The sequence below is a fragment of the Ranitomeya variabilis genome, chromosome 2, assembly GCF_051348905.1.
Source record: "Ranitomeya variabilis isolate aRanVar5 chromosome 2, aRanVar5.hap1, whole genome shotgun sequence".
Taxonomy (NCBI): Eukaryota; Metazoa; Chordata; class Amphibia; order Anura; family Dendrobatidae; genus Ranitomeya; species Ranitomeya variabilis.
This window is the reverse complement of record NC_135233.1, coordinates 860,595,236-860,611,217: the sequence shown is the minus strand read 5'-3', so window position 1 is coordinate 860,611,217 and position 15,982 is coordinate 860,595,236. Positions and strand designations below refer to the sequence as shown.

The 15,982-nt window shown below is 41.6% G+C and overlaps 1 protein-coding gene across 6 annotated transcripts in view; it reads right to left on the bottom strand.

The window, feature by feature from the left end:
* LPP (LIM domain containing preferred translocation partner in lipoma) overlaps positions 1 to 15,982 on the bottom strand; it is a 377,393-nt gene that overhangs the window by 144,373 nt on the left and 217,038 nt on the right. For all 6 annotated transcript variants that reach the window (XM_077290271.1, XM_077290274.1, XM_077290276.1 and 3 more), the window contains one exon: positions 4,669 to 5,322. In XM_077290271.1, coding sequence (XP_077146386.1) covers positions 4,669 to 5,322 — 654 coding nt within the window. The remainder of the gene's footprint in view (positions 1 to 4,668; positions 5,323 to 15,982) is intronic.

Below are 15,982 nucleotides of genomic sequence, written 5' to 3'. Positions count from 1 at the left end.
TTTTATGATTGGCAGCCGTCACACACTGAAAGACGCTTTTTATTGCAAAAAATATTTTTTGCGTTACCACATTTTGAGAGCTATAAATTTTCCATATTTTGGTCCACAGAGTCATGTGAGGTCTTGTTTTTTGCGGGACGAGTTGACGTTTTTATTGGTAACATTTTTGGGCACGTCACATTTTTTGATCGCTTTTTATTCCGTTATTTGTGAGGCAGAATGACCAAAAACCAGCTATTCATGAATTTCTTTTGGGGGAGGCGTCTATACCGTTCCGCGTTTGGTAAAATTGATAAAGCAGTTTTATTCTTTGGGTCAGTACGATTACAGCGATACCTCATTTATATTATTTTTTTATGTTTTGGCGCTTTTATACGATAAAAACTATTTTATGGAAAAAATAATTTTTGCATCGCTTTATTCTCAGGACTATAACTTTTTTATTTTTTTGCTGATCATGCTGTATGGCAGCTCGTTATTTGCGGGACAAGATGACGCTTTCAGCGGTACCATGGTTATTTATATCTGTCTTTTTGATCGCGTGTTATTCCACTTTTTGTTCGGCGGTATGATAATAAAGCGTTGTTTTTTGCCTCGTTTTTTTTTTTTTTTTCTTACGGTGTTTACTGAAGGGGTTAACTAGTGGGCCAGTTTTATAGGTCGGGTCGTTACGGACGCGGCGATACTAAATATGTGTACTTTTATTGTTTTTTTTTTATTATTTAGATAAAGAAATGTATTTATGGGAATAATATATATATATTTTTTTTCATTATTTTGGAATATTTTTTTTTTTTACATATTTGGAAATTTTTTTTTTAACTTTTTTACTTTGCCCCAGGGGGGGACAATACAGATCGGTGATCTGCCAGTTTGCATAGCACTCTGACAGATCACCGATCTGAGAGAAGTGCAGGCTGCTTCACAGTGCCTGCTCTGAGCAGGCTTCTGTGAAGCCACCTCCCTCCCTGCAGGACCCGGATCCGCAGCCATCTTGGATCCGGGTCTGGAGCAGGCAGGGGGGGAGGTAAGACCCTCGCAGCAACGCGATCACATTGCGTTGCTGCGGGGGGCTCAGGGAAGCCCGCAGGGAGCCCCCTCCCTGCGCGATGCTTCCCTGCACCGCCGGCACATCGCGATCATGTTTGATCGCGGTGTGCCGGGGGTTAATGTGCCGGGAGCGGTCCGTGACCGCTCCTGGCACATAGTGCCGGATGTTAGCTGCGATAGGCAGCTGACACCCGGCCGCGATCGGCCGCGCTCCCCCCGTGAGCGCCGCCGATCGCGCTGGACGTACTATCCCGTCCGTGGTCATGGGGGCCCACCCCACCTCGACGGGATAGTACGTCCGATGTCAGAAAGGGGTTAATGAAAACAGAGGAGCAAGAGAAACCGACTACAAACTAAAAGGTGCCTATACAAATGCACAGAGCATTAGAAACAAACAATGAGTTTGGGTAGAAGAATGGAAAGGACTCTATTATCGGTGTTTACTAACGGCCACCTTTACAAAACTTTTCTTACATTAGATGTCTCTTTTCAAAAAAGTACAACACAGTGATGATGGGAGATTTCAACTATCCAGATATTTGTTGGGAATCTCTCTCAGGCAAAAGTAACGGGTCCAGAAAATTCTTATATTGTCTCTCTGACAACTTTCTCTTTCAAAAGTTAGGGTACCGTCACATTAAGCGACGCTGCAGCGATATAGACAACGATGCCGATCGCTGCAGCGTCGCTGTTTCGTCGTTGTGTGGTCGCTGGGGAGCTGTCACACAGACAGCTCTCCAGCGACCAACGATGCCGAAGTCCCCGGGTAACCAGGGTAAACATCGGGTTACTAAGCACAGGGCCGCGCTTAGTAACCCGATGTTTACCCTGGTTACCAGTGTAAATGTAAAAAAAACCAAACACTACATACTCACATTCCGGTGTCTGTCGCGTTCCCCGGCGTCCGCTTCCCTGCACTGTGTAAGCGCCGGCCGTAAAGCAGAGCGGTGACGTCACCGCCGTGCTCTGCTTTACGGCCGGCCGGCGCTGACACAGTGCAGGGAAGGGGATGCCGGGGGACGCGACAGACACCGGAATGTGAGTATGTAGTGTTTTTTTTTTTTTTACATTTACACTGGTAACCAGGGTAAACATCGGGTTACTAAGCGCGGCCCTGCGCTTAGTAACCCGATGTTTACCCTTGTTACCAGTGAAGACATCGCTGAATCAGCGTCACACACGCCGACTCAGCGATGTCAGCGGGTGATCCAGCGACAAAATAAGGTGCTGGCCTTCTAGCTCCGACCAACGATGTCACAGCAGGATCCTGATCGCTGCTGCGTGTCAAACACAACGATATCGCTATCCAGGACGCTGCAACGTCACGGATCGCTATCGTTGTTAAGTTGTTCAGTGTGAAGGTACCTTTAGAAGAGTGAACAATAGAATCTGCAATCTTGGACCTAATTTTTACCAGCAGGGAGGAAACGGCTCAGAAAGTAAAGGTGGCTGGGAATTTAGGAGAGACAGATCATAATATCCTCGAATTTTGGATTACAAGAGAAGGAAGACCAGCAAGGACTCAGACTTTAAGGTTGGACTTCAGAAAGGCAGGTTTTAATGGACTCAAAGAGGGTACCGAAAGGTTCAATGGCTGGATGATCTAAAGGACAGATATGTCCAAGAAGGATGGGAGATATTGCTAAATGAAATTATCACTGCACAGTAACAGTCCCAAAAAGAAGGAAGGATAGGAAGCATTTAAAGAGAACAAGAACACTTGCTAAAAAGGAAAAAAAAAAATTAAATGGAAAAAAGGGGGGCATATTTAAAAAATATAATGCTATATGCAGGGAATGCAGGAAAAGCATTCAAAGAGCTAAAGCCAGTAATGAAGTGAGGCTTGCAAGGGAGACCAAAAGCAACAACAAATTATTTTGGGGTAAGTCAAAAGAAAAGTCAAAGATGCTACATGATTTTTACAGGATGAAATGGGTGAAGTGGTCAAAAATTATGTTGAGAAGGCCAAACTTTTAAATTCTTAATTCGCATCTGTGTTCTCTAAGTAAGGAGTTGTAACATCAACAGTTCTTCACTGTGCTATCGAAGGAATAAAAGTATCCACACTGTCTATAAACAGAGAGATGGTGAGGGAACACTTAGCTAATTTAAATGAATTTAAATCTCCTGGTCCAAATGAATTCCATCTTATGGCACTGAAAGAGCAGAGGAAATTGCAGAACCACTGGCCAGAATCATTGAAAAATCGTGGAGAACATGAGAAATCCCAGAAGATTGGAGACGGGTAAATTTTGTTCCCATCTTCAAGAAATTACAAGCCAGTGAGCGTTAATTCTATGCCAGGAAAGATCTGTGATCAAATTATCAAACAGCATGTAAGTATTTGGATAAGAATACAGTAATTAATCAGAGCCAGCATGGGTTTGTAGCAAAGAAGTCATACCAGACTAGTCTAATTTCCTTCTATGATGTAATCACTGACTGAGTGGATCATGGAAATGTGGTAGATATAGTATATCTTGACTTGAGCAAAACATTTGATAAAGTATCTTATACTATCCTTATTGAAAAATTGATCAAGTATGGGGTTGACAAGTCTACGGTTAGGTGGATTCATAACTAGCTCAGTGATAGTACTCAGAGTGCTAATAAATGGTTGCACATTCAATTGGAAAAGTGTTTCAAGTGGAGTACCACAAGGCTGTGTCTTGGCCCCAGTGTTGTTCAATTTTTTTTATAAATGATCTAATTGAGGGAACTGAAGGTAAAGTAATCAAGTTTGCAGACGATGCAAAGCTAGTAGGGATAGCTAACACTAGAAAAGACAAAGGATTCAGAAGGATTTAAATAAGCTTGAACAATGAGCAGTGACTAATAGAATGGTATTTAACAGGGAGAAATGCAAGATTCGACATCTGGGCAAGAAAAACAAAAATTACATCAACAGAATGGGAGGAATAGAACTAAGCAACAGCATGTTTGAAAAAGACATAGGCATACTAATAGATCACAGACTGCTCAAGTCAACAGTGTTATGTAGCAGCAAAAAAGGCAAACACAGTTCAGGCCTCATATGGAATACTGTGTCCAGTTCTGGGCACCACATTTTAAAAAAAGACATTGGAGCAAGTTCAGAGCAGAGCTACCAAGTTGGTGAGCGGACTGCAAAGTATGTCATACTATGATCGGTTAAAAGATCTGGGAATATTTAGCTTGCAAAAAAGAAGGCTAAGAGAAGACTTAATAGCCGTCTACAAATATCTGAAGAGATGTAGAGGGATAATCCTTATTCTCATTTGCACATGGAAACATGAGAAACAATGGAAAAAAGCTAAAAGGGAGAAGATACAAATTAGAAAAAAACTTTTTGGCAGTGAGGGTGATCAATGAGTGGAACAGGCTGCCACAAGAGGTGGCGAGTCATCCTTCAAAGAAAGTCTTAATACGTAGGCTGGACAGACATCTGTCTGAGATAGTTTAGTGAATCGTGGACATGATGACCCTGGAGGTCGCTTCCAACTTTAACATTCTATGATTATATGACACACCTTTTTCATATGCAGAAATGAAAGTCAAAGTAAAAATTCCAAATCATAAAGTGGAACCTCTAAACAAAGCAACACCCACTCTATGGTTTTCAATATTATAATGACCTACCTTGGCTTGAGGTGGCGGTGGTGGAGCATAAGGAGGATCCGTTATATAGGTCTTCTTACTATTTGGAGGTGGATAGGAGCCAGGAGGTTGTTGACCCACCGCATGGCCAGAAGTGTAAGAGGGTTCAGGTTTCCACCCTCCTTGCTGTGTGTAAGGAATCTCAGAATTATTTCTTCCGCCATAGCCCTGTGATGTTGGATAGTAAGGATCGTGGTATTTTACTTGATTACCCTGGGGATACCCATAGCCAGGATCTGCATAGCGTACAGGTTGGGGTGGAATATATTCTGGCTCTCGTGGAGGTGCTTGTTTTTGAGGAGCATAGTATTGGTTTGGTGTAATATTGTAAGGCTGACTTGGTTGGGGGGCTGGTGGAACAAAGTGAGGGCTCGGCTGGGCAGATTTAACTTGCACATTAAAAGTAGGTCGGCTTGGAGTAGAGGCAGTGGCATAAGGTGCAGGGACTGGCTGAGGCCTCTGTGCAGCTGGTGACCCTGCTGGCGCAGGCAATGTTGTGGACTGTGGTAGAGGTTTGGTGGCAGACTTCTTTGTTGCTGTCAGAGGTGGTTGGTTTGGTATTATCATCCTCTTATGACCAGTAACTGGGGTTCCAGCCGATGGGTGAGTCAGTGTCCCAGTTGCAGACCCAGTGCCCTATATAAACATAAAAAATAAAATTTTTACTTGAAATACGTAAAAAACGGAGCACATTATAGGAATTGCAGAAATTATCTCCATAAATAAAATGGAATAAATATAACAAAAAAAGTTACATTGCATAATATATGCATTAAAATTATACCAATCTCACTCACTGTGGACTTTATGTAAATGTATACATAATTAAATAGATCTCAGACCTGATGAGGCTGGTGTGCTTACTTTGTCTAGTCCTTTGTGAAAGTTTCTCTTTATAATATTAAAATGCTCATGTTAATATATAAGAATTATTGAGCCATTCTGACATGGATTAGGAGAAAGTACTTAGAGATAGTAAATAATAATTGTATGCAGTTTACATTGGGAAATCTGGTGGCAGGTCCTCTTTAAAGGGAATTGGTCATCAGAATAATACACCCCTAACTAAAGGCCAACGCTAATTTAATCCATACTTGGTGTTAGATAAACCTAGAGTTTAAGTTTTAGTTGCACGTGCGGTGGGGTGGGCACTGTACGCACAGCTCTCCCACTACCCTCCAGTCTTAGCCTGATAGTGACTCTTCTCGTCTCAGTGACCTGCTCCTATATTTGAGCTTTTGGGGAAGTACAATCATTGCCCCGGGCCGTCTCCTCAGAAGGGGAGATGAACGCACAGTAAGCCACCTGACGAAATTGCGAGAGCTAGACTATTGATCTGCGCATGCACTATACCCTCTCAGGATCCGACCTGGGTAATAATGGCACCTGCAAAAAACCTTAGGTCAGGGAGGCAGGCCACAGACGAGAGTTGTCAAAGACTGGAAGGCAGCAGGAGAGGGAATAGCAAGTCCAGTGCCAATATCGAGATGACAGGATACCTTTAATGGATGTTTTAAACCTTAAACTGAATAGCTCTTTTTAAAAACTAAGCATTGTACTACACAAGTCGAGTCAAATTCACTTGCGTTCCCTTTTAAGCCTCAATTTCATTTTTTTCACTTCCGATGACGTTTAAATTGAACAAATTTTCAGCTAGTTTTTGCACTAGGCTGTCCCTTCCTCATGCTCCTTTCCATACCACTTATTCCTTGAATTAGCCACTAATGACAAGCTTGGTCTGTCCTGTTGCTCTCCAACTGTTTTGATGCATACTCTTTGGGGTGGACTCAACGCTAGAAAAGTTGTGATAAAGGTTTGAAAAGCTGGTACATTTGTCAGGAAATGCTGAGTTGTGAAAAATGCGACTTTTGGCATTTTCCGGTCAGTTTGAATCAGTTTCACTGAAATGCGCGATGCTGGTGGGGCAGTGCAGGGATTGGCCATGTTCACGCTCACCTGTCCAATTCATTATCCAAAATGCCAGCGTTTAGTTTAGTACGCCTGAAATAATACTCCAGCCCCTGACAGGAGAAGTATTTCTGGTGTGGCATACACCACATAGAAGATGCGCTGCATTCATTAAATGGCGAGAACATTGCAATGAATGTGGCGCCTTGTCCCCCAACAAGACTGGCGGAGAACGAGCATGGATGGTCAGTTTTTATGAATTCAGCCTGTATGTTCGCTCTACTTTACAGTGTTCAAAGAGGTTTCAGAACAAATCGCACTGACAGAACAATGGCAAGAAGGGAGGACACACTGAGCAGTAGGACAGCCCTGAGAGCAGAAAAGACCAGGTCCATCACTAAACATGATATTCTGTATGGAAGGTGGCATTGAAATAAGCAGAATGGCGGGACAGCACAGTGCAGGACAGCCTGATTGGACTTCGCGGGTGACTCTCCATTTGAGACTATGTACGCTCGGAGTTTTGAAACATCGTTGGAAATTAAAAAAAAAAAAATCACAGGGCTAGCAAGGGAACAGTAATACATTTTATACAAATGTAAATCAGGAGTGTCAATCATTGTATTTGAGTAGCAGATGAGCTAAATGTAGGCCCAAGCTGTGCAATAATAAGCCTAATATAAAACAGGATGGAAGCAATATGTCAGCCGATAACCAAATACTATCAAAGCACTACTATGTCCTATTGTGTTACATATAATAGAGCCAGCACAACTATGTCCTGATGTATGGTACATATAATAGAGCCAGCACTATTATGTCCTATTGTGTTACATATAATAGAGCCAGCACTACTATGCCCTGATGTATGGTCCATATAATAGAGCCAGCACTGCTATGTCCTATTGTGTTACATATAATAGAGCCAGCACAACTATGTCCTGATGTATGGTACATATAATAGAGCCAGCACTATTATGTCCTATTGTGTTACATATAATAGAGCCAGCACTACTATGCCCTGATGTATGGTCCATATAATAGAGCCAGCACTGCTATGTCCTATTGTGTTACATATAATAGAGCCAGCACAACTATGTCCTGATGTGTGGTACATATAATAGAGCCAACATTACTATGTCCTGATGTGTGGTACATATAATAGAGCCAGCACTACTATGTCCTATTGTGTTACATATAATAGAGCCAGCACTACTATGTCCTGATGTATGGTACATATAATAGAGCCAGCACTATTATGTCCTATTGTGTTACATATAATAGAGCCAGCACTACTATGCCCTGATGTATGGTCCATATAATAGAGCCAGCACTGCTATGTCCTATTGTGTTACATATAATAGAGCCAGCACAACTATGTCCTGATGTATGGTACATATAATAGAGCCAGCACTATTATGTCCTATTGTGTTACATATAATAGAGCCAGCACTACTATGCCCTGATCTATGGTCCATATAATAGAGCCAGCACTGCTATGTCCTATTGTGTTACATATAATAGAGCCAGCACAACTATGTCCTGATGTGTGGTACATATAATAGAGCCAACATTACTATGTCCTGATGTGTGGTACATATAATAGAGCCAGCACTACTATGTCCTATTGTGTTACATATAATAGAGCCAGCACTACTATGTCCTGATGTGTGTTACATATAATAGAGCCAGCACTACTATGTCCTATTGTGTTACATATAATAGAGCCAGCACTACTATGTCCTATTGTGTTACATATAATAGAGCCAGCACTACTATGTCCTGATGTGTGGTCCATATAATAGAGCCAGCACTACTATTTCCTATTGTGTTAAATATAATAGAGCCAGCACAACTATGTCCCGATGTGTGGTACATATAATAGAGCCAGCACTACTATGTCCTGATGTGTGGTCCATATAATAGAGCCAGCACTACTATTTCCTATTGTGTTAAATATAATAGAGCCAGCACAACTATGTCCCGATGTGTGGTACATATAATAGAGCCAGCACTACTATGTCCTGATGTATGGTACATATAATAGAGCCAGCACTACTATTTCCTATTGTGTTAAATATAATAGAGCCAGCACAACTATGTCCTGATGTTTGGTCCATATAATAGAGCCAGCACTACTATGTCCTGATGTGTGGTACATATAATAGAGCCAGCACTACTATGTCCAGATGTGTGGTACATATAATAGAGCCAGCACTACTATGTCCTGATGTATGGTACATATAATAGAGCCAGCACTACTATTTCCTATTGTGTTAAATATAATAGAGCCAGCACAACTATGTCCTGATGTTTGGTCCATATAATAGAGCCAGCACTACTATGTCCTGATGTGTGGTACATATAATAGAGCCAGCACTACTATGTCCAGATGTGTGGTACATATAATAGAGCCAGCACTACTATGTCCTGATGTGTGGTACATATAATAGAGCCAGCACTACTACGTCCAGATGTGTGGTACATATAATAGAGCCAGCACTACTATGTCCTGATGTGTGGTACATATAATAGAGCCAGCACTACTATGTCCTGATTTATGGTACATATAATAGAGCCAGCACTACTATGTCCTGATGTGTGGTACATATAATAGAGTCAGCACTACTATGCCCTGATGTTTGGTCCATATAATAGAGCCAGCACTATTATGTCCTGATGTATGGTACATATAATATAGCCAGCACTACTATGTCCTGATGTGTGGTACATATAATAGAGCCAGCACTGCTGTCATGATGTATGGTCCATATAATAGAGCCAGCACTATTATGTCCTGATGTATGGTACATATAATAGAGCCAGGACTGCTATGTCCTGATGCGTGGTCCATATAATAGAGCCAGCACTATTATGTCCTGATGTGTGGTACATATAATAGAGCCAGCACTACTATGTCCCGATGTGTGGTACATATAATAGAGCCAGCACTACTATATCCTGATGTTTGGTCCATATAATAGAGCCAGCACTACTACGTCCTGATGTTTGGTCCATATAATAGAGCCAGCACTACTATGTCCTGATGTTTGGTCCATATAATAGAGCCAGCACTACTATGTCCTGATGTTTGGTCCATATAATAGAGCCAGCACTACTACGTTCTGATGTTTGGTCCATATAATAGAGCCAGCACTACTAAGTCCTAATGTTTGGTACATGTGATAGAACTAGCACTGATTCGTGCATTTTAGTAATTTTATAGCAATTCTCTTTCATCCAATATTTGTGTGTGTTTTACTTTTATCAAAACACTCTCTCTTCAATTTAATAACTCTCAGCTAATGCCCCAGACAAGAGAATAAGTATAAGGGAAAATTAGTAATATTTCAGTGTACACAACACATCAAATTACCGTACTTTAGATCTACCCACCAGACAACAAAGGGACTTATAAAAGCAAATTTAAGCAGTCATCTCCATGACTGCAAAGTAGAAATATTTTGCAGTACAGAGTTTCAGAAGCACAATGTACAGTCACAGTGTTTTTCTTATATTAGCTAGTACAAGGAAAATGACAAGATTTTCAGAATAAAAAAAAAAACAACACGGCTATTTGAAAATTAACAAGTCCTGAAGGAAAAATTGCCTTACAACCAGAAAGTGTTTACAATGTAAAATTGTCAAATTGGGGTAGTCCTCAAACAGAAAAAAGCCTGTATGCATATATATATATATACTAGCTGTACTACCCGGCTTCGCCCGGGTTAATGACTGCTGTTAGCAAAATAGAATGTGTTAACAAAAATTTATTCTGCACACAAAAACCACAAAACAAATAGATAGAAATGTAATTATTAAAAGGCAAAAACTAAGCAAATAGAAGCATTTCACAACATATATTAGCTTTGTTATACTGAGAATGTCTTTGTTGCCTATATTAACCAATCAGAGCTCAGGTTAATTAACTGTAGCAAAATAGAAGCTGAGCTGTGATTGGTTGCTATTGGCAGCCTGATAAATCCCCAGCCAACAGGAAGCCCTCCCCCCTGGCAGTATATATTAGCTCACACATACACATAATAGACAGGTCATGTGACTGACAGCTGCCGTATTTCCTATATGGTACATTTGTTGCTCTTGTAGTTTGCTTATTAATCAGATTTTTATTTTTGAAGGACAATACCAGACTTGTGTGTGTTTTAGGGCGAGTTTTATGTGTCAAGTTGTGTGTGTTGAGTTGCGTGTGGCGACATGCATGTAGCGACTTTTGTGAGATGAGTTTTGTGTGGCGACATGCGTGTAGCAACATTTTGTGTGTTGAGTTGCATGTGACAGGTTAGTGTAGCAAGTTGTGTGCAGCAAGATTTGTGCATGGCGAGTTTTGCGCGTGGCGAGTTTTATGTGTGGTGCATTTTGAGTATGTGCAAGTTTTGTGTGAGGCAACTTTTGCATGTGGTGCAACTTTTGTACATGTGGCAATTTTTCTGTGTGTGCAAGTTTTGCATGAGGTGAGTTTTCCATGAGGTGAGTTTTGCACGTGTGGCGAGTTTTGCGTGAGCCTAGTTTTGCATATGGCGAGTTTTGCATGTAGCGAGTTTTGAGTGGTGACTTTTGTGTTTCGACTTTTATGTGGCGAGGTTGGTGTGTGTGTGTGGTGAAATGTGTGCTGAGGGTGGTATATGTGTTCAAGCACGTGGTAGTGTGTGGCGCATTTTGTGTTTGTGTTCATATCCCCGTGTGTGGTGAGTATCCCATGTCGGGGCCCCACCTTAGCAACTGTACGGTATATACTCTTTGTCGCCATCGCTCTCATTCTTTAAGTCCTCATTGTTCACATCTGGCAGCTGTCAATTTTCCTCCAACACTTTTCCCTTCACTTTTTCCCCATTATGTAGATAGGAGCAAAATTGTTTGGTGAATTGGAACGCGCGGGGTTAAAATTTCACCTCACAACATAGCCTATGACGCTCTCGGGGTCCAGACGTGTGACTGTGCAAAATTTTGTGGCTGTAGCTGCGACGGTACAGATGCCAATCCCGGACATACACACATACATACATACACACATTCAGCTTTATATATTAGATATACCTGTATGTAATCTCCTGTATATAGTATATACCTGTGTGTCATCTCACCTATATATAGTATATATCTGTGTGTCATCTCCTGTATATAGTATATACCTGTATGTCATCTCCTCCTATACATAGCATATACCTGTGTCATCTCCTCCTGTATATACTATATACCTGTAGGTAATCTGCTCCTGTATATAGTATATACCTGTGTGTCATCTCCTCCTGTATATAGTATATACCTGTATGTCATCTCCTCCTGTATGTAGTATGTACCTGTATGTCATCTCCTCCTCTATATAGTATATACCTGTGTGTCATCTCTCCTGTATATAGTATATATCTGTGTGTCATCTCCTCCTGTATATAGTATATACCTGTGTGTCATCTCCCCTGTAAATAGTATATACCTGTGTGTCATCTCCTGTATATAGTATATAGCTGTATGCCATCTCCTCCTGTATTAGCCCTCGTTCACACGTTATTTGGTCAGTATTTTTACCTCAGTATTTGTAAGCTAAAATGGCAGCCTGATAAATCCCCAGCCAACAGTAAGCCCACCCCCTGGCAGTATATATTAGCTCACACATACACATAATAGACTGGTCATGTGACTGACAGCTGCCGGATTCCTATATGGTACATTTGTTGCTCTTGTAGTTTGTCTGCTTATTAATCAGATTTTTATTTTTGAAGGATACCAGACTTGTGTGTGTTTTAGGGTGAGTTTCGTGTGTCAAGTTGTGTGTGTTGAGTTGCGTGTGGCGACATGCATGTAGGGACTTTTGTGAGATGAGTTTTGTGTGGCGACATGCGTGTAGCAACTTTTTGTGTGTCGAGTTGCATGTGACAGGTTAGTGTAGCAAGTTGTGTGCAGCAAGTTTTGCGCATGGCGAGTTTTGCGCGTGGCGAGTTTTATGTGTGGTGCCTTTTGAGTATGTGCAAGTTTTGTGTGAGGCAACTTTTGCATGTGTTGCAACTTTTGTGCATGTGGCAATTTTTCTGCGTGTGGCAATTTTTCTGCGTGTGCAAGTTTTGCGTGTGGCGAGTTTTGCACGTGTGGCGAGTTTTGCATGTGGAGAGTTTTGCGCGTGGCGAGTTTTGAGCGGCGACTTTTGTGTTTCTACTTTTATGTGGCGAGGTTGGTGTATGTGTGGTGAAATGTGCACTGAGGGTGGTATATGTGTTCGAGCACGTGGTAGTGTGTGGCGCATTTTGTGTGTGTGTTCATATCCCCGTGGTGGTGTGATTATCCCATGTTGGGGCCCCACCTTAGCAACTGTACAGTATATACTCTTTGGTGCCATCGCTGTCATTCTTTAAGTCCCCCTTGTTCACATCTGGCAGCTGTTAATTTGCCTCCAACACTTTTCCTTTCATTTTTTCCCCATTATGTAGATAGGGGCAAAATTGTTTGGTGACTTGGAAAGCGCGGGGTTAAAATTTCACCTCACAATATAGCTTTGACGCTCTCAGGGTCCAGACGTGTGACTGTGCAAAATTTTGTGCCTGTAGCTGCGACGCCTCCAACACTTTTCCTTTCACTTTTTCCCCATTATGTAGATAGGGGCAAAATTGTTTGGTGAATTGGAAAGCGCGGGGTTAAAATTTCACCTCACAACATAGCCTATGACGCTCTCGGGGTCCAGACGTGTGACTGTGCAAAATTTTGTGGCTGTAGCTGCTACGGTTCAGATGCCAATCCCGGACATACATACATACATACACACACACACACATTCAGCTTTATATATTAGATATATATATATATATATATATATATATATATATATATATATATATATATATATATATATATATATATATATATATACACACACACTCACTGGCCACTTTATTAGGTACACCTGTCCAACTTCTTGTTAACAATTAATTTCTAATCAGCCAATCACATGGCGGCAACTCAGTGCATTTAGGCATGTAGACATGGTCAAGACAATCTCCTGCAGTTCAAACCGAGCATCAGTATGGGGAAGAAAGGTGATTTGAGTGCCTTTGAACGTGGCATGGTTGTTGGTGCCAGAAGGGCTGGTCTGAGTATTTCAGAAACTGCTGATCTACTGGGATTTTCACGCACAACCATCTCTAGGGTTTACAGAGAATGGTCCGAAAAAGAAAAAAAATCCAGTGAGCGGCAGTTCTGTGGGCGGAAATGCCTTGTTGATGCCAGAGGTCAGAGGAGAATGGGCAGACTGGTTCGAGCTGATAGAAAGGCAACAGTGACTCAAATCGCCACCCGTTACAACCAAGGTAGGTCTAAGAGCATCTCTGAACGCACAGTGCGTCGAACTTTGAGGCAGATGGGCTACAGCAGCAGAAGACCACACCGGGTACCACTCCTTTCAGCTAAGAACAGGAAACTGAGGCTACAATTTGTACAAGCTCATCGAAATTGGACAGTAGAAGATTGGAAAAACGTTGCTTGGTCTGATGAGTCTCGATTTCTGCTGCGACATTCGGATGGTAGGGTCAGAATTTGGCGTAAACAACATGAAAGCATGGATCCATCCTGCCTTGTATGGAGCATCTTTGGGATGTGCAGCCGACAAATCTGCGGCAACTGTGTGATGCCATCATGTCAATATGGACCAAAATCTCTGAGGAATGCTTCCAGCACCTTGTTGAATCTATGCCACGAAGAATTGAGGCAGTTCTGAAGGCAAAAGGGGGTCCAACCCGTTACTAGCATGGTGTACCTAATAAAGTGGCCGGTGAGTATATATATATATATATATATATATATATATATATATATATATATATATATATATATATATATATATATATATATATATATATATATATATATATATATATATACACAGGTCCTTCTCAAAAAATTAGCATATAGTGTTAAATTTCATTATTTACCATAATGTAATGATTACAATTAAACTTTCATATATTATAGATTCATTATCCACCAACTGAAATTTGTCAGGTCTTTTATTGTTTTAATACTGATGATTTTGGCCTACAACTCCTGATAACCCAAAAAACCTGTCTCAATAAATTAGCATATCAAGAAAAGGTTCTCTAAACGACCTATTACCCTAATCTTCTGAATCAACTAATTAACTCTAAACACATGCAAAAGATACCTGAGGCTTTTAAAAACTCCCTGCCTGGTTCATTACTCAAAACCCCCATCATGGGTAAGACTAGCGACCTGACAGATGTCAAGAAGGCCATCATTGACACCCTCAAGCAAGAAGGTAAGACCCAGAAAGAAATTTCTCAACAAATAGGCTGTTCCCAGAGTGCTGTATCAAGGCACCTCAATGGTAAGTCTGTTGGAAGGAAACAATGTGGCAGAAAACGCTGTACAACGAGAAGAGGTGACCGGACCCTGAGGAAGATTGTGGAGAAGGACCGATTCCAGACCTTGGGGAACCTGAGGAAGTAGTGGACTGAGTCTGGTTTGGAAACATCCAGAGCCACCGTGCACAGGCGTGTGCAGGAAATGGGCTACAGGTGCCGCATTCCCCAGGTAAAGCCACTTTTGAACCAGAAACAGCGGCAGAAGCGCCTGACCTGGGCTACAGAGAAGCAGCACTGGACTGTTGCTAAGTGGTCCCAAGTACTTTTTTCTGATGAAAGCAAATTTTGCATGTCATTCGGAAATCAAGGTGCCAGAGTCTGGAGGAAGACTGGGGAGAAGGAAATGCCAAAATGCCTGAAGTCCAGTGTCAAGTACCCAGTCAGTGATGGTGTGGGGTGCCATGTCAGCTGCTGGTGTTGGTCCACTGTGTTTCATCAAGGGCAGGGTCAATGCAGCTAGCTATCAGGAGATTTTGGAGCACTTCATGCTTCCTGGCACCTGCTCACAGTGCCAAAACCACTGGTAAATGGTTTACTGACCATGGTATTACTGTGCTCAATTGGCCTGCCAACTCTCCTGACCTGAACCCCATAGAGAATCTGTGGGATATTGTGAAGAGAAAGTTGAGAGACGCAAGACCCAACACTCTGGATGAGCTTAAGGCCGCTATTGAAGCATCCTGGGCCTCCATAACATCTCAGCAGTGTCACAGGCTGATTGCCTCCATGCCACGCCGCATTGAAGCAGTCATTTCTGCCAAAGGATTCCCGACCAAGTATTGAGTGCATAACTGAACATTATTATTTGATGTTTTTTTTGTTTGTTATTAAAAAACACTTTTATTTGATTGGACGGTTGAAATATGCTAATTTATTGAGACAGGTTTTTTGGGTTATCAGGAGTTGTAGGCCAAAATCATCAGTATTAAAACAATAAAAGACCTGACAAATTTCAGTTGGTGGATAATGAATCTATAATATATAAAAGTTTAATTGTAATCATT